At 50.7% G+C, this 18,913-nt stretch overlaps 1 protein-coding gene across 3 annotated transcripts in view; it reads right to left on the bottom strand.

Annotated features, from left to right (window-relative positions):
• DDC (dopa decarboxylase) overlaps nucleotides 1-18,913 on the bottom strand; it is an 82,935-nt gene that overhangs the window by 34,207 nt on the left and 29,815 nt on the right. For all 3 annotated transcript variants that reach the window (XM_027045982.2, XM_027045981.2, XM_027045980.2), the window contains exons 5-7: nucleotides 17,604-17,738; nucleotides 16,787-16,930; nucleotides 3,056-3,122 (exon numbers count right to left, since the gene is read on the bottom strand). In XM_027045982.2, coding sequence (XP_026901783.2) covers nucleotides 3,056-3,122; nucleotides 16,787-16,930; nucleotides 17,604-17,738 — 346 coding nt within the window. The remainder of the gene's footprint in view (nucleotides 1-3,055; nucleotides 3,123-16,786; nucleotides 16,931-17,603; nucleotides 17,739-18,913) is intronic.

Genomic DNA, 18,913 nt, shown 5'->3' with positions numbered 1-18,913 from the left:
TTCCCTCGCGCTCTGCCTCTCTTTCTCTTTCTCCCACTCTCAAAAACAAATAAACATTAAAAAAAAAAAAAAAGGAAGGCAAAAAGAAACCACAACCCCTCCAGTGTGAGCTGGGTCAGCTCCAGGACAGACAGAGAGGAAGTTCGGCCCAAGCCCTCAGGAAGGGGCCAGGATGATGCCAGCCCCCAGGACTCTGCCACTCCGGAATGTATCAGAGACCCAGAGGGGGGCAGCGGGAGGGAAAGACGGGGTCCTCGGAAGGGCAGGGACAGGGGTCCTCCAGGGGAAGGTGCACAGCAGGGACTTAACTTTAGTCCAGAAGAGCTCTTGGTTCCAGAGAGGCGACTGCTAGCCGTGGAGGGCCCTGCCTGATAGGAGTCCTTTCCCATCTGGGTCTTTGGTCCCCTGATGGTGCGACAATGTGACTGATGATGGGGGCCTTGGGCCATATGAGTTCTGACTTCTGCAGGAACGAGTGACGGCAGGTGTTAGCTGGACCTCCAACAGGAGCTGGAGACTGAGGGTCGACCAGGTGGGCAGCGAGTGACTGAGCCCCAAGAAAACTCCATTGGCGCGGGCTGGGCCAGCTTCCTTGGTGGGGGGGTGGGGGTCTCACTCTATGTGTACGGTCATCATACCTGGGGAAGCCAGCCACCCAGACCTCACGGGAGAGGACAAGGGTTCGGGCGCCCCCCACACTGTGCCCCACATCCCTCTTGCCTGCAATAAACCGTGACCATGAGATGCTTGCAGAGGATTCTGTGAGTCTTCCTGGAGGGTTAGTGAACCTGCGGGTGGTCTCGGAGGCACGAGGATCCCTCTGTCCCTGCAGTCGGCGCAAAACTCCCGCAGAAGGAACTCGCGGGTGCCCAAGAAAAGGGGAGTTCCAGGTGGGTTTCTCTTCTGTCCGCAGGGAGGCAAAGAGCCGAGAGCACCAGCTCTCCATCCCGTGTCTTGTACGGGACCGCTGGAAGCAATCTGGTGCCTCCAGATAACACGGGCATCTCTAGAGGCCAGGCGGTCACAGACCCCGAGGCCAGGCCATGGGTGCCGCCTGTCACAGGCCAAGGTCCACCCAGCACCCAAGCGAGCCGAACCTCGGCCGGGAGGTTGTGGACACCCTCGGAAGGGAAGGTTCAGGCTTCCCACCCCTCAAGTCCTCGCCGCCCACGTGTTTCCTCATGAGGCTTCCCTACACTGTACCAGCTGGGCCATCCTCTGCCTGGGCAGGTGGGCAGGTGGCCAGCCTGGGGCTCAGGGCCTGTGGGGCCATGTGGGCTCTGCCCTGCCGAACCCCTCAATCCCCGAAATCCAAGAGCCCCGGGGAGACATCAGCCGGCCCCCGTGCAGGACGTCCAGTTCCCAGCCCGACATCTGAGTCAGAGGCGCGCACGGTGGCTTGGCCCGGCTCACGAGGGTTTGCAGCTCACGAGGCCGATGCCCTGGCCACGGGCACGAGCCAGTAGGTCGAGTCCCTCCTCTGAGTCCGGGCTCTGCACCACTGTGGTGGTGAAAAATCACATGTGGTGGAGAAAAATCCTGTGGGAACAGGCACGTCCGTGCCAGCCGCCCCTCAGCACGGACAGTCCCCAGCACACCTGCTACCCTGGGTCTCACCCGATTCCTGGGCACGAACGCCCCTCTAAAGAGCCCTGTGAGGGAAACCTGGACGCTTGACGATGACAAGTGTTGCTTCCTCGCCCCCCGTACAGACGGGGGGACAAAGCTTGGAACTGAGGGCCCATGGCCTGAAGCAGTGCCAGTCACCACTGCCACCAGCTGTGCGAGTGTGGGCACAGGGGGGTCCCCGTGAGGAGAGGCGGGGTCATGCAGGTGGGGCCAGGGGCCAGTGCCCGCAGGTGGAGTGCTGTCTAGCATAAGCCACCAAGACGTGATCGTGATCGGGGGCCCTGAACAGCCTCCATGTGAGCCCAGACCGCTTGGATGATCAGCTCCGCCGTCCTGGGGCGGGTGGCGGCTGCCCCAGAGCCACAGGAGTGGGGGGGGCATGCCCGGAGGATGGGGGAGGGGTCATGAGCCCGTGCCCCTGCCCAAAAGAAGGTCTCCGTCACCTGACCGCCCACTCCTGGGCCTGCTGTGTGCCCAGAGCCGCGTGTGGAAGGGGAACCTTTAGAAACAGAGCCCTTACTCACATTCTATCTTTTGAAGTCTCTGAAATATCATCCCCAGGAGACCACCTGTGTGCTGTAGGTGAGGGGGTGAAGGGAGAGTGGCCCCGAGGAGCAAAGGAAGCAGATTCTTCTCCGGAGAAATCCAGGGTTTTGGTGTTGATTTGCTTACTCACGTTAGGTCATTTGCTTCACTGCTTCCAGTCATTCCAGAAGAAGACACGTCAGACTTAACTGAAAGCCTTAACTGAAAGGCTCCCCATGAGCCTTGGGGGACTTGCTCCAAGAGTTCGAGTTTATTCCCTTGGGTGGCGAAACCTTGCAGCCCTTCTGTACGCGCGGAAGGACCTTTTCTTGGAGACCGTGTGTAGGCACAGGTTCAGCCAAGCTCAGCTCTTGTCCAGTTAGGGCCACCTTCTGGGCTTGTGCACTTCAAGCTAATGAGATATGTGCTATTGCAAATACAAGGAGAGTTTGGCAGGCGCGCCTGGGTGGCTCAGGCGGTTGAGTGTCCGACTTTGGCTCAGGTCGTGATCTCACGGTTTGTGGGTTCGAGCCCCGCGTCGGGCTCTGTGCTGACAGCTCGGAGCCTGGAACCTGCTTCAAATTCTATGTCTCCCCCTCTCTCTACCCCTCCCCTGCTCACACGCTGTCTCTCTCTCTTTCAAAAATAAATAAACATTAAAAAAATTTTTTTAAACATTAAAAAAAACCAAGGAGAGTTTGGCAAACCATCGTCATATTAAGTTATTGTTATGTTCATATTACATTATATTGTAACATGCCTTGGACTCTCTAATCATATTATTCTCTCATATGACTTATGTCATTAATATTATGAAGGAGGAGAGCCCAGAGAAGGAGTTCCCCTCATATCTTCCTACACTGAGAACATTTTCCGAAAGAAACCTCCATCAGGTACTTACAGATCGGACCCACTTCTAAGAGACTGTCGAATGAGCAGCAGGACGTGGTCCCCAGCGTAGCCACCACCTGGAGAATAAAAAGCAGACCTCTTTTTATTCCCTTTTTTTGGGCACGGTCATAACGTCCCCATGCACGACCACTGCCCCACCCCGGTCGAGCCCAGAGCTTCAGATTCCGTGTTCGATCAGCGTCCGCTAGCTGAAGATACGAATCTGTGGATGTACCTTTAAGTCTTTGCACGGAAGTTTCCCAGCAGGGGGAGAGACATCTTCACACAGAAAACTAGGCTGTGAGGCTGGAAACAGTATTTGCACGGGACTCCCCGTGCATCCAGGAATGAAGCCCTTAGCCCCACGGACCGTGTCTCCTATGTCTGGTTGACCAATAAGAGCGTGTATATGAACTACGGTTACGGCGAATCGTTGCTTCTGCGAATGGGAGGTGTGGAGCTCCGTCTTAGTCTGGTGCGTGTGGCAGAGTGCACAGCAGAACAGCAGGAACCTTGCTCTGACCACCCTGGAACAGCCTCGCGGGCAGCTCAGAGCCACCCCAAGAGTTTGACCCCGAGTCCTGCCCACCAGCTTTCATGCGCTCGCCTTCCTTCTAAATGGCACCACTCCGAAGGGAATTTCAACCCTCAAAGATGCAGATTTGCTCTACCTAGATTCATGAGAAAGCCCTACAGATGCTGAAAACAATTTTTAAAGGTGTGTTCCAAGAAAGCGTCGGGCACAGTTGGTCACACAAGTGGGAAATGTGGCCCTGATTCCTGTGGCCGCTCCTGACCTCTGAGCACCTTGGAACACGGTGATAACACAGATATGGTCTGACCAGTTTCCCCACACCCACGGCTGTCTCTCCCCTGGACCCATGAAGCTGCTGAAGCCAGGTCAGTTCGCATCTTCTTTCTTTCTTTTCTTTTTTTTTTAAGTTTATTTATTTTAAGAGAGAGAGAGAGAGCGCCTGCAGGGGAGAGGCAGAGAGAGAGAATCCCAAGCAGGCTCTGCACTGTCAGTGGGGCTCGAACTCATGAACCACGAGATCATGACCTGAGCCAAAGTCGGACACCCAACCGACTGAGCCACCCAGGCACCCTCTGCATCTTATTTCTTTGTGTTGCTAGGAGTTTGCACTTTGCTGAACATGGAATAGGAACCAATCACTTGCCAAGTGAATGAAAAGCACGTTGTGTTTATGAAACCGAAGGCCCTAATTGATTTACGATGCCAGCGCCATCTGGATGATGAAATTTCTCCCTCGGTGTGACAAGAGTGCGAATTTTCATTCAATCTGATTTGAGAATCCAACTCAGCTCTTTCCTGAGCCCCCGCGAATACCCCGGCGGTGCCACGGGCCCTGAGAACACATGTAAAGACACCAAGGGGAGAAACCCGCACAAACTAGTAAACCTGAGAACCTGGTCGGAGGCCCTTCTGGTTTCATTTCACCGAGGGCCACCTGCACTTGACCTGAGAACCCAATTTGCCAGAGAAAATCAAAGCGCTCCTGCCAGGGAGGCATTGTACCTGCCCCAAGGATGGTTCAGCTGACAAGTCCTGGCTCGCTGCTCACATGGTCACCTGGGCCAGACAGTAGCTGCCTGGGGACCAGAGTTGTCCTCTGCCCAGCGGCAGGGAGTGATTCCAAAGCAGGCCCTGGCCAGACTCTGGCAGGACTCACCGCAGCAATGGATTTGGGCCCCTGAGAGGGAACAGAGTGTTTCAGATGCTCTATTATTATTCAGGGGCAGTGAAGCCAACAGATTGGGAACCTAGTACTGTTGGCAGGATAGCTTGTCTTCCGTGCCGTTCCCAAGAGGCGGGGCCATGCTGTGCCATGCAGGGCCACACGGGAAAGGCGCAGGGCCATCAGGAGGCACAGGGAGAGGGGCAGCATGGACGGGAACCTTTACTGCGGTTCCCACAGGAAGAAGCAGGTGAGGCAGGGTGAGTGGGTGGAGGGTTGGTTGTTTTGATCAATTTCAATGGGCTCCACGGCAAAAGGGGCTGTCCCTAGCTGTCCCTAGTGTCCCTGGCTCTGGGATGATGAGGGTGGGGGGTAGAGGCCTGGAGAGGAAGAGCCCCATAGAGGAGATGGATTGGGGTGTGGGCTCTGGGTTGGTTAGTTTGGTGAAAGGCAACCCATTACCATCTCCAGGAATTGGCTAGTCCTGGGAGGGGCTGTCCCTGCAGGGTCAGCAAGGTCCTTAAGATGTCAAAGCCTCAGACATACAGAAAACAAAAATGCACGATGACTCCACCGACATTTAAGCCATGCACTTGGGGCAAAAACACCTGGGTTGGAGGCCCACCTCTGCCTCTCACCTGCAGCCAGCCGGACTTCTGTTTGCCCACGTACAGCACAAAGGCATCGGGGGTGGGCCTGCCCAGCCTACAAGGTCCCACCGGGTCTAGATGCACCACATTGTGGTGTCTCAGCCCCCTTCCTTCCCACCGCCGCACGCGCCTCCTCGTCACCTACCCTCCGCGTCGCCTCATTTTCGCGAGATGACTCATTTCATGGGACTTCAGGTCAGCGTGCTCTTTTCCCCTTGTATTTGCACTTTCTTCCTGATTTAAAACTGAAGACCAAAATGCTTCATCTAAGGCACCCAGTTTGGCAAATAGAACCCGAGACGCTTAAAAGGCTTCATGTCGCTAAAGGAGTAACAAACAATTATACAGATTAAAAAAACCACAGAACGGCTCAACCATCCAGCTATTGTGTGTCACGTATTTTTCTCAGTCTTAACCATCTCTTAGGAACGACCTATCTCTCGTTCAGCAGTGCCTTCAGTTTCATCTGGTTTTCCACAAATTCTAATCGAAATAAATGCAATCACTTGTGTTTTTAAGACGACAGGGGGCGCCTGGGTGGCTCAGCCGGTTAAGCGTCCGACTTCAGCTCTGGTCATGATCTCACGGTTCAGGAGTTCGAGCCCCGCATCGGGCTCTGTGCTGACAGCTCAGAGCCTGGAGCCTGCTTTGGATTCTGTGTCTCCTTCTCTCTGCCCTCCCCTGCTTGCCCTCTCTCCCTCTCTCCCTCTTGAAAATAAACATTAAAAAACATTTTTTTAAAAAAAGACAACATATATGGTAAATATCCCCTTGTGAGAATTATTTTCTATCTGTGACCATTTGCACAGGAAAATGTCTGAGATGATATCCACCAAATATTATGGTGCTTGTCTCTTAAACTTTTTTTTTAATGTTTATTTATTTTTTTCGAGAGAGACAGAGTGCGAGCAGAGGAGGGGCAGAGAGAGAGAGAGAGAGAGAGAGAGAGAGAGAGAGAGAGGGAGACACAGAATCGGAAGCAGGCTCCAGGCTCCGAGCTGTCAGCACGGAGCCCAATATGGGGCTCGAACCCATGAACCATGAGATCCCGACCTGAGCTGAAGTTGGACGCTTAATCAACTCAGCCCCCCCCCCCAGGCGCCCCAATAGTGCTTGTGTCTTAAGATGCGATTTTGGGTCCCATAAGGTAAACCTTCATTCTTGATGTTTTTGTCCTGAGTATGGAGCGTTTCTGTAAAAAAAAAAAAAAACAATAAAATCCTGCCTCGTCCTGGATGCGACCTCAGTTGGGAGGCAAGCGGGTGGGTGTGCTGAGCACTGACTAGGCCCGGCCTGGGGCTCTGCAGAGTATACACAGGGGCCTCAACAGCGGCAGGAGCCGGGTAGGTCTACGATCTGTACTTTACAGTTGGCTTAAGTGAGTCCTTGCCGGGGGATCGTGGACACACAGAGGGGCGGGAACAGATCAGCATTATGAACCCCGGTGTGATGAACTCTCATTGTCCTACCAGCTACCGAAAGAGCCCGGCGCCCTGAGCAGGGCCGGGCCCCCCCCACCGCCCCCCACTGACCTAGCCCGTGGATGGGCGGTGAGGACCGGGCTGGCGGGTGGCAGGGCCCGGCCTGCTGTGTTCTAGATGGCTACAGTCAGCTCGTCCTAATTCCCAGAAGCCCAGCACCTGCTCCGCTCCGGGGTCTGATTACCGCGGCTCAGCTCAGTGACGCTAACCTGATTTGGGCTGTGCCGCGGCGCCATAATCACATTTGTGCAGGGGGAGGGAGGGCGGGGACGGTGCAGGCACCCCTCCCCTGAGAGCCCGAAGTGGTTCTGCGGCTCCAGGCGCACGTCCCCTTCGGGGGCAGACCTGCCTCCCCGCCCTCGTTGCCGTGGCTCTGACATGCACTGGGGGGCACAGCCCTCTGCCCATGGCTGGACCTTGTCAAGTCGGCTCTAAGGACCGCAAACCCCCACGGGGAAGAAAGGGAGACTGTTACAAGCCCCACGCAAGTCCGTGGAGCGGCCCCGGTGCAGACCTGCCAAATGTGCCCGTGCTCTCAGCAGAGGTCCCCGGATCCTGAGACGTCTGCAGTCACTTCGCAAATGTACGGAAGACGTTGGGTCTGCATCTCAGAATTATGCACGTGGTTGTTATTCAGAAATGTGACCCACCGGATGGACAGCTTCAACGGAACAACCGGGCGATACGTCCAAGTCCAAGCTGCAGCCCTTCTAGATCTCTCTCTGGCTTCGGGGTCCCGTGGTTGAGGGATCCGTTTAAGATACCAAACCTACTGCAGGTCCTCGAGCCTCCTGTGACCTCTCAGGCCTCTGTGCCTTTGTTGTAATCTTTTCTACCACAAGAAGGGGACTGTGCCCGTCAGCGCTGCCTGCATTATCCTCTAAGCATATGGCTTACCTGCGATCTCTTAGCCAAAGCGTTCGCCCGTCTCCCCTGGAGGGTTAATCACACCCCTTCCCTCTGCGTGTATAGCGTTGACCAGAGAGTGCAGAGACTGGGGAACGTGTACTTTCCCACCAAGAACCACTCCCTCGGGAAAGGGACCCACCCTTCATTGGTCCCCGAGGGGCTGGCACACGCGTGGCCTAAAGGCCCGGACCTTCGCTGGACAGAGAGGGAGGTGCCTATGGAGGAGCCTGCAAACCTGCCTGTGCTCTGAAACACGGGATCAGCCCGAGTCTGCGGCTCCTGCCAGATGGCCACAGGTGCCCTCAAACATTAGCCGGAATCTTGGGCTCGAGAGCCAAATTCCAACATGGCTCCTCCGTCGGGTGCCCAGTCTCCCTTCAGGAAAATAAAACTGGGGTGTGTTTTTCCTGACGCTGAGTGGTCTTCCCTCAAATACTTGGATCTCCCCTTCTTACCAGGCCTCTTCCCTGAGCGTAGGCACACACTTTGGGCTCATTTCTGCACACCCGCCGTGTTCTGCACCACCTCGTTCCCTCCCCAGGGAGGCCACTGCCGTCTGTGGGGGTCATTTTGTAGGGTAACTTTGAATTGATGTCAACTGAAGACAGTCACCCAGTCTGAGGCCTCTGTGATAACGGACAGACCACCGGAGGCCAATTCATCACCGAGCTCTGCCCACCAGGCTTCAAAGCCCACCTGAGTCTCTCCGCCACCAGAGGGGTTTTGAAAATACTCATCAGCCTGTGTCTCTCTTCAGCTAAGAACTCCCTTAGTGACTATGTGTTGCTCTTAGGGAAGGCCTGTCTTCCTCATGCTCGTCCCCTCATGATCTCCTCACCACTGCCTCTGCAGCCCGCCTCCTACACCCCTCCCTTCACACCCCTCCGTGCACTCCTGCGCCGGGCGGTGAAGACCCTCGCAGCTTCTGGGACCTCACATCCGTGATCTCCCCGCCCTCCTGTGGACAGCAGTGCAACACGGTGCGTGAAGTGGGAACTCTGGGATCACGTCACAGTGCAACCTTCATGGCTCTAGCAAGTTCTGAGCCTGTCTTGCCCTTTGGTCTGCTGGGATGCAATACATTCTCATCACTATTTCCTTTCCCTGGAGTGTGTGACCCAAGCAGCCCATGAACAGCACCCCCACCCCAGCCCCGCCCCGGCTCAGCCTACATCCCTCACTTTTCCAAGACTGTGGCTCCCATAGCAACTCTTTCCTGATCCCCGTGTTCCCATGGTGACAACGACTGGCTTGCTTGTTTCGCTGATCACGCTGCACCTTCTGCGAATGACTGTTCACTTAGCGTCTCTGTCTGACCCATAAGATCCTCGAGGGCCCCATCATCCGCAGCCCACAGGCCCGGCATGCAGTGGTTACCCAATACACGTGAATGAATCGGCGACTATTATACATCCCATCAGGGTAAGTTGTGAAATACAATGAGTGGACGTATCCAGCACCTGCTGCTAAGACCACGTTTTGGTCCACCATTTGCCTGAGAGCCCACTGACAAGGATTATAAAATGTACTCAGGGTAGTTGCCTCCTAAAATGTCCCGACAAAGGCTTCGGCCCCTCTGAAATGCCTCCAAAGGATGCCTTGTTGCAAAGTCCTCGCAAAGCCACGGGCACAGAGCAGTGGCCAAAGTGAAATGCTATGCTGCCTTCCGAAATCCCACCACTGAATTATGAACGCATGTTCTGATCTCCCTTCCTTGGTGCAGAATCACGAATATGTGATGAATACATATGTGTTCAGGACAACATCCTGTAGAGCATATTCAAATAAGGACAATACGAATTTTTTTTCTCACGATTCCCGAGGGAAGACCACAAAATTCTATATGAAATAAGATGAAACTCAGTCTTTTTCTACCTCTCGTCCCTAAAACGTTCTGGATCACTGTATCACTCCATAGACCTATCTGGATTTCCATCAAAGATGAAGAATAAAAGCACTAAGAGAAATTAGAGGTTTTGATGTTGGTGAGGAAATGGGTGAGGGGGATCTTATCATTCAGTACACCATTGGTTTTTGGTATTGCCGTTATAAGGCACACAGAATTAACTAATCACGAAGCCAGGTACATATAAGGCTGTAATTAAAATGTAAATTCTAGTGTAAGTAAAGGCTCACATCCTAATGAAGGAGCACATAAATGGGCAAAAGGGAGCAGGGAACATTTTGGATAAATAATACATCATCTGCCTCCCACTAATATCCCTGCCATTAGCGAATCGTGTTGGAATGACTGGACATTCAAAGCCCAAAACACAACTGCATCTGGCCACCGACCTTACCCCCCTCACAAAAATGAACTCAAAGTGGATCACAGACCTAAATGTAAAATGTAAAACGCCTAAATGATGACATGGGAGAAAACCTACATCCTCTTGGGTGTGGCGATGAGTTTGTGGTCACCACACCAAAGGCGGGATCCAAGAAAGAAAACATTGATGAGACAGACTTGAGGAAAATCAGAAACTCCTGCCCCACAAAAGACATTGCAGAGAATGAAAAGCTACCCATTGGGGGAATATATTTGCCAAACGCATCTCTTGATAAAGGACTGGTATCCAAATTATAAAAGGAAGTCCTCAAACCCAACAAGAAAATAAACAACCCAACTAACACAGGGGCGAAAGATCGGAACTGACACCTCGCCAAAGAAGATATTCAAACGTCAGATAAGCATATGACAAAATCTTCTACGGGGTACGTCGGTAGGGAGTCTGAAATGAAAACAACTTTCAGATACCAACAGACACCTATGGGAACGGCTAAAATCGAAAACACCGACAACACCAAATGCCGGTGTGGATGTGGCAAAACAGTCACTCTGACTTCATGGCTCGTAGAAATGCAAAATGGTACAGCTGCTTTGGAAGAGTCTGGCAGTTTCTCATAAAAACCAAATGTTCTCTTACCATACGACCAAACAATTATGTGGGTTCCTGTTCATTTACCCAGATGAGTTGAAAACTTGTGTCCACACAAAAACCTGCATGTGATGCTGATAGCACTCTTCCAATAATTGCCGAAATTCGGAAGCAACCAAGATGTCTGTGATATTGTCATTTATAATAAGAAATATATATATATTTGGTCTTTGTCCCCATTTCCGGCACAGAGCTCCTAAAACCCTTGGAACTGAATAAGCCAGGAAGTACATAAAGGCATCTTTTGTCATGTTAATGAGAAGCAGCTAGGTCACCTAAGGATGCTGACTGGCTCTCAAGGGAACCAATCCTGTTACTGGAGCATTGGAACTGTTAAGTCCCACCCCTGACCTCCAGGGAGGGGAGGGCCTTGAAGATTGAGTTCAATCACCAATGATCCGTGATTCAACCCATCATGCCTATGTAATGAAGCCTGTATAACACCCCAAAAGCAGGTTGGTAGAACCTGAGGGCCAGTGAACAGGTGGAGATTTGGGGACAGTGAGACCAGGAGAGGACATGGAAGTTCCACGCCCCTTCCCCAGATCTTGCTCCCACCACGTTTCCTCCACCTGGTCCTTCCTGAGTTTTATCCTTCTCTAACAAACCAGTGATTTAGCAAGTAAGATGTCTGAGTTCTGTGAGCTGCTCTAACAAATTAATCAAACCCAAGGGAGGGGGTCGCTGGAATTTCTGATCTATAGCAGTTGGTCAGGTGACAGGTGACAACCTGGAGTTACAACTGGCAACTGAAGTGAGGCAGTCTTGTAAGACTGGGATCGAATGGTCCACTATCCAGGTAGATAGTATCAGAATCAAGGTAATTGTTCAATGGTACTGGAAAACCTCTGAGTCAGAGGTGGGTGTGGGATATTAATGTCCTTCAATAGGTACATCCAAACAATGAGATACTATTTGGTGATTTAAAAAAAAAAGAGAGAGCTGGGGCACCTGGGTGGCTCAGTCGGTTAAGCATCTGACTTCAGCTCAGGTCATGATCTCACGGTTCATGGGTTCGAGCCCCGCATCGGGCTCTGCGCTGACAGCTCGGAGACTGGAGCCTGCTTCTAATTCTGTGTCTCCCTCTCTCTGCCCCTGCCCTGCTCATGCTCTGTCTCTCTTTGTCTCTCAAAAATGAATAAACATTAAATTTTTTAAAAATTAATCCATCCAATTAAACATGGGCAAAGGACATGAAGACACATTTCACTGCCAAGGCCATATGGGTGGCAAAGAAACACACCGAAAGATGTTCGACATCATTAGTCATCAGGGAAATGCAAACGATGATATCCCTACTCTCCTACCAAAACACCTAGAATTTAAAAATAGAGACAATAACAAATGCTGTTGAGGACGCACAGCCTTAATTCCTCACACATCGTTGGTAGAGGCATAAAATGGTACAGCCTCTCTGGGAAATAGTTTGACAGTTTCTTGAAAAGGTAAATAAACTCACAGCTAGCATATCACACTCAATTGCGTTCTTGGGAATTTTTGCCAGAGAAATGAAAACATACGTTCACCCAAATACCTGCGCATAAATGGTCATGGAAGCTTTATTTTCAGTTTCGTGTTTTTGGACTCTTTATGTGCAATCACCCAACCCTGGAAACAACTCTGATGTCCTCAGTAGGTAAACGGTTAAACAGGCTGGGTTACCAAGAAGGTGGTGCCAAACTGCTGTGGTGAGTCAGTAAAAATAACCGTGTATCGATTCATGCCGGACTCTGGACAGACCTCAAGGTCATTATGCTGAGTGAGAAAAGCCGGCTGCAAAAGGCGACAGGCTTTGTGATTGCGTGTGTATAACACGTTCAAAGTGAGGAAAGCAGGGCGTTAGCGTGTGTGAAGAGGTGGGGAGGGGACATCTTTGTGGTGATGGAGAAGTTCTGCATCCTGGCTGCGGGGGTGGGGGGAGGTGACGTGAACTTACACACGTGACAATGACATAAGACTACACGCACACATAGCAATGTCAGCTTCCGGGTTCTGTTACTGCACTATCGTGTGCAAGCTGTAACAATGGGGGTAAACTGGATGAAAGGGACGAGGGGGGTCTCCGCATATGAACCTTGTTATTTTCTCTTTAATCTACAAGTGTTCAAAATAAGAACTTAAAACCTTCCAATATTTTAAACCAAGAACATGACATACTCATGTATCGGCCAGACATAACTAGAGAAAGACTTGGTGAACGATAAATAGGGGTAAATTGTACATAGGGATTGAGCATAGGGATTTTAAGAATGGAGGGAAGCGGGGGGCACCTGGGTGGCTCAGTCGGTTGAGCATCCGACTTTGGCTCAGGTCATGATCTCGCAGTTGACGAGTTCAAGCCCCGAGTCAGGTTCTGTGCTGACAGCCCGCATCAGGCTCTGTGCTGATGGCTCAGAGCCTGGATCCTGCTTCGGATTCTGTCTCTGTCTCTCTCTCTCTCCCTGCCCCTCCCCCACCCACACTCTATCCCTCTCTCAAAAACAAACATTAAAAATAATAATTAAAAAAAGGAAATAAGAAAAACTCAAACCATCTAACACCTAAAAGATCTAGAAAAAGAAAAAAACAAAATGTAAAGTTAGTAGAAGGAAGGAAATAATAAAGATTAAAGTAGAAATAAACGAAATAGAGACCTACCCCCCCCCCAAAAAAAAGAAAATAGGAAAGAAAGGATCAATAAAACCAGGAGCTGGTTCTTCGAAAACATGAACAAAATTGATAACCTTTTAGCCAGACCCATAAGTAAAAAAAGGGAGAAAACCCAAATACATCATAAATTAGAGAGAAGTAACAACTATACCACAGAAATAAAAAGGATTGTATTGGAATGCTATGAAAAATGACATGCCAACAAATTGGACAACCTAGAAGAAATGGGCAAATTCCTAGAAACACACAATCTTCCAAAACTAAATTAGAAGGAAATAGAAAATTTGAATAGACTGATTACTAGTAACAAAATTGAATCTGTAATCAAAAAATGCCCAACAAGTAAAAGTCAAGACCAGATGACATCACAGATGAGTTCTACTAAACATTTAAAGGAGAGTTAATACCAGGGTGCCTCAGTGGCTCAGTCGGCTGAGCGTCAGACTTCAGCTCAGGTCATAATCTCACAGTTCATGGATTTGAGCCCCACGTTGGGCTCTGTGCTGACGGCTCAGAGCCTGGATCCTGCTTCAGATTCTGTCTCTCCCTCTCTGCCCCTGCCCCATGCTGTCTCTCTCCAAAAATGAATAAACATTAAAAAAAAAAAAAAGACAAGAAAGCAGAGAAAAACCATAATATAAGAGGCGGACCAGATAGACAGCTATGCACTTCAGAGTGCCAACAATTACTTTAAGTAAATGGACAAATTTGAGAAAAATTATCATGTTGGACTTATAAACAAATGAAAAAGAAAAAAAAAAAAAAACGAGCAGCAACTGTAGCCTGCACACAGGAGACTCATTTTAGGTGTAAGAGAACAGAAAAGGAAAGGAAGACACTGGGAAAACGTATCCCCTGACCACTAACCCATAGAAACCGGATGTAACTGCAGTGACCTCACTGTATGCAGATTTCATAGAGATAAAGAGAGCATTTTGCAGTGACGAATGGGTCGTTACGGCGGGAAGGTTTGACGATTCTAGACGCGTGTGCAGCTGGGTACGGAAACTTCAAAATCTGTCAACTACACCCGGGTCAAACATAAAACAAGCCATGGGCAGGTCTATAAGCCACAGCTGAGATGTTCCCAGTCGTCCCTAAGGAGACAAGTTGCATTGCCCTGGTCGTTACAAGATTGAAATTGATTTTGTGTCCTCACTTTCTTGGGCTTGACCTGGGAACCAACTGTTTTTCTATTTTGTCTGTTTTCCCAATGGAATGTTGTCCTTTGACTTGAAAATCTGAGCCTTCTTTTAAGATGTGCTTTATAATATATACTGTATTTCCTGCCAGCGTTTGCCCTTTTGTTTTGTTTACGAGTCCTGTGGTTTTTATGAAATGAAATCTTCTCATCGTTTTATGTGGTGTATTCCATTGTCTTCGTTCTTCAAATCTGCAAGAGTGGGTTTTAATGTATTTATTTTTTCCGAGATAGGATATTCTGGGGAGTCTTAGTTAGTGACGGCATAGGTGCAGAAAAGTTTACCTTGTGTAAAAGGAATCCTTTCAGACCATCAGGGGATTGTCTGTCGGAATTTTAAAGGTAGTCTTTCCTTCTAACTAGAAGGATCTTCCTTCCAAATCTTTATATGACAAATATTTATTGTGCTTCTGCTAAGGGGCAGGGCAGGTTCAAGGAGCTGGATAAAGCGACTATTAACCAGACCCGCCCTCCGCGTAGCTCACAGTGCGGTGGGAGGAGGGAGGCAGTAACAACTATACAAATAAACGTGTATTTCATGCAAGATGGGAAAATGAAGCAGGACGGGGTGACTAAGGTGACCTCTGGCTCAGCCTATTGCAGGCTGACAGCTGCCTTGGCCGTCAGTCCCTCCCACCAGCTACGTCTGAATCTGCTCACTCCTACAGTGATTCCTGTGGAAACTCCACAAGTGGGGATCCAAGTTTGTATCAAATCATGCCTTCCATGCCTTCCCCAGGTCACACGTTAGGTATTCAACGAGTGGTGGTTGATTCAAATCGATGAAAACAATTTTTTTTTTTTTTTGAGAATAAAAGCTTGTCTCAAAGATTAATTCTTAAATAAAAAAGAGTGGGCATGATTCACATGAGGTCCATAAAGTCTGTCGCACCTAGATTGTTCTAACAAGTAGGAGATGCTCAGATATGTTCAAGAGGTACCTGAGGATCTTGATTTGTTTCTAAAATCTCCCCAGTTTGTTCGAAAAGCTCCCTTCCCAGAACTTCTGGTAAAAGTAACTGGGGCAGGGCCTGGACATCAGTAGAGGGTAACACCCCGGACTGTGCCTAACTCGTTCTGCGAATGTTCCACAAGACAAGCAAACGTTTCTAGCAAATTTTAACTTGATGAATGAGCGATGTCTTGCGATACAAGTCGTACGTGATGCCGAACGTCACATGATCACAACTGAGCTAAAGGTTCTTGAAATTCGCTTTGATATACGAGCGCTTTGGATGATGAGCGTGTTTCCAGAACGAACTATGCTCGCAAACCAAGGTGTGACCGTGTTTTCAGAGCTCTCCCGGTAACTCCAGTATACAGCCAGGTTGGACACCACCAGCCTGGCGCCACGATCACGTCTTAATTGTCATCACGTGTGACGCGTCAGTCCTCAGCTCTGCACGCTGCCATGGCCGCGTCGGATGCGACAACTCCAGGCTCTCGCTGTAACACTATTTCTTCCCCCCTAGAAAATGCCCATCTGTGCACAAGAAAACCTGGTGCTATTTGGCCAGTTACGTATTTTACCTAGAATTAGTCAGTGCTGGTTTGCAACCTATCGCTTGTGATGCATCTTGGTATCTGCTAAGAATACCGGTCTGGGTGGCCAAGGCTTTCTGTGTTTTATTGTTAACGTGGTTCACTGGGTCCATCATGCCCTCCTCATGACAGAGCACCTACCAAGGCACAGAGTGCTGTCAAGGGACAACCATACGGTGTCGCATTTAACAGGAGCAGAAACAAGACTTGTTGGCTCAACCAGGATCCTCCAGGCTGGGTGCTCTGCTTACTTCTTTCTGAGACTAGGCAGGCAGAGGCACAAATAAATGGGAGTCACGCTCCTGGGGTGCCTCGGTGGCTCAGTCAGTTGAGCGTCCAACTGGAGCTAGGGTCATGATCTCACAGTTCATGAGTTTGAGCCCTACATCGGGCTCCGTTGCTGTCGGCACAGAACCTGCTACGGATCCTCTGTCCCCCACCCCCTCTCTGCCCCTCCCCTGCTTGTTCTCTCTCTCTCTCTCTCTCTCTCTCTCTCAAAAATGAATAAACATTAAAAAAATGTAAATGGAGTCATGCCCCAGCCTTCCTCAAGGAGCAGTCAGCTGATGATGCATGAACCGCCTACCCTGTTACCAGCATGGCACCCTGCCCCAGACCCAAGCAGGCTCTGAGACCCCCAGGGGGCCCTACCCCAGAGGCATAGTTGACTTACAAAGAAAGGAATCAGGCCCTCCGCCTTGTCTCTCTCCATAGCTTCCTGCAGGGCAGAACCACGCATAGCAAACTTGCCATCAGAAGGGATGGATTTCATTTTCACTCCTCCAATTAATCCGGCTCTTTCCACTGAGGAGTGTGCCTGGAAAGAAAGCAGCAGAGTTAGATTCTTGCGTGCGTGTTCTGTGCGGGAGACAGAGCCCCTGGCTCTGCAGAGAGCTTCCAGGGCTGCACAGCCCTGCACCTGATTCTGGAATCTCGCTTTGCAGTTTAGTGAACGAGCAGCAAAATAAAGTCTGAAGTAGAGGTAGCACACCCGGCTTCTTGTCTGGGGGTTCCTCTTACCATGGGGCTTTGGGCAGCTCGGGGGCCAAGTTCAGTGCATGGTGTCTGGAGTGAAGAAGCCAACGACACAGCATCGTTCCTGGATGGTGGGTCTCAGCTGATAGCTGACAGCTGACAGCTCCCCCTCGCTGCCCTGCAGCCCCCACCTCCACCGTCTCCTACTTGACTCCATCCTGGGTTCTGGACGTCTCCGGTATGGGGACCCAGCTCCCAGTTGGCGACAGCAGTTGCAGGATCGCAAGACCTGAGGGCCTGGGGGGACTCCAGGCCCTTCCCCCGTGACCCCAGTGGACCGCCAAGACCTCACGTGCACACTGAGAAAATAACAAACGTCCACTTCCAAGCACAGTTATAAAAACGACTGACAGGTTGCATGGTATTGTTTTGATCTGATTTGACCTCCAACAAGACATTCAGATCTTGGAGACTCAGTGGGGCTTTGGACCAACACGCTCAGCCAACACACTCACCTGATCCGATGAGTAAGCCACTAGCTTTTCCATAATGGCACCCTGTGTCAGCCCGGGGGAGGCGGCCTGCAGGCGGCGGGTCACTTTGGTTCGAGCGGCCAGCAGGGCCATCAGAGTGGCCTCACTGGCACTTCCCTAGATCAAAGAAAGGGTCGAAATGAGCTTCAAAGTGCAGCAAAGAAATCAATCTCTAAACTGCTGGGAGACATTATTGTCCATACTGTTCTTAAAAGATGAGTCTGAAATTGCAAAGCTTATCCTCCTTTGCCCAGGAAAGATTGGAACAACCTGTGACAATCATTTCAGTTCTTTTTTTATTTTTTTATTTACATTTGAGAGAGAGAGAGAGAGAGAGAGAGAGCGTGAGCCGGGAGGGGCAGAGAGAGGGAGAGGGAGACACAGAATCCGAAGCAGGCTCCGGGCTCCGGGCTGTCAGCACAGAGCCCTATGCGGGGCTTGAACTCACAGACTGTGAGATCATGACCTGAGCTGAAGTCGGACGCTTAACCGACTGAGCCACCCAGATGCCCCCAGCCCGCAGGTCTTAAGATTCATTCAGCTTTATCATTCATTGCTTTGTCTATTTTATGTAACCTGTTGGCCGGCCCTTCCGAGCACTCAGCTCACAGCAAGTGCAAGACCCACTTTGCATGCATTTTTCCATGGAGTTCTCCCAGGATGGCCAATGAGGGCTGGTCCTACGTCCACCAGAGGAGAAGACCGGGACCCAGGGTACCGGCTACTCAGCCCAGCTGTGCTCACAACCACTTGCGCAGAGAAACTTGTATTGGTTTACAAAATGGGATGCCTTTCCCTCCAGATTCAGAAATGCCCTCGGAGGTGCTCCCTCGGTTACTAATGTCACAGGGTTCGTTACGTCCTTCCCAATCCAGCACACTGAAGCCCTCACCCCGAGTCCGCCAGAATGTAACCGTATTTGGAGATAAGGCATCTGAAGGGGTCGTTAGGTTGAAAGGTCCGACTGGTGTCCTTATAGGTCACCAGACATTCACGCACACAGAGAAAAGGCCATGTGAGGACACGGGGAGGAGACGGCCTTCTACAAGCCAGGGAGAGAGGCATCAGGAGGAACCATCGCTCCCCACTCACTGATGGCGACTTCTAGCCTGCGGGACTGGGACACAATAAATGTCTATTGATAAAGCTGCCGGTCCGTGGTGTTGTGTTAGGGCGGCCCAGCGGACTAATGCAACAACTTGCCCTGGCAAAGAACTAAAGAAAGGCTCAGTCTTCACTCCTTGGGGGCTGCAAGTGGGTTAAAGATAACACGGACTCAGCACCTGCCATGC

The sequence above is a fragment of the Acinonyx jubatus genome, chromosome A2 (assembly GCF_027475565.1).
Source record: "Acinonyx jubatus isolate Ajub_Pintada_27869175 chromosome A2, VMU_Ajub_asm_v1.0, whole genome shotgun sequence".
Lineage (NCBI taxonomy): Eukaryota > Metazoa > Chordata > Mammalia > Carnivora > Felidae > Acinonyx > Acinonyx jubatus.
The sequence above is the reverse complement of the archived record's forward strand: the minus strand, read 5'-3'. Positions and strand labels throughout refer to the sequence as shown.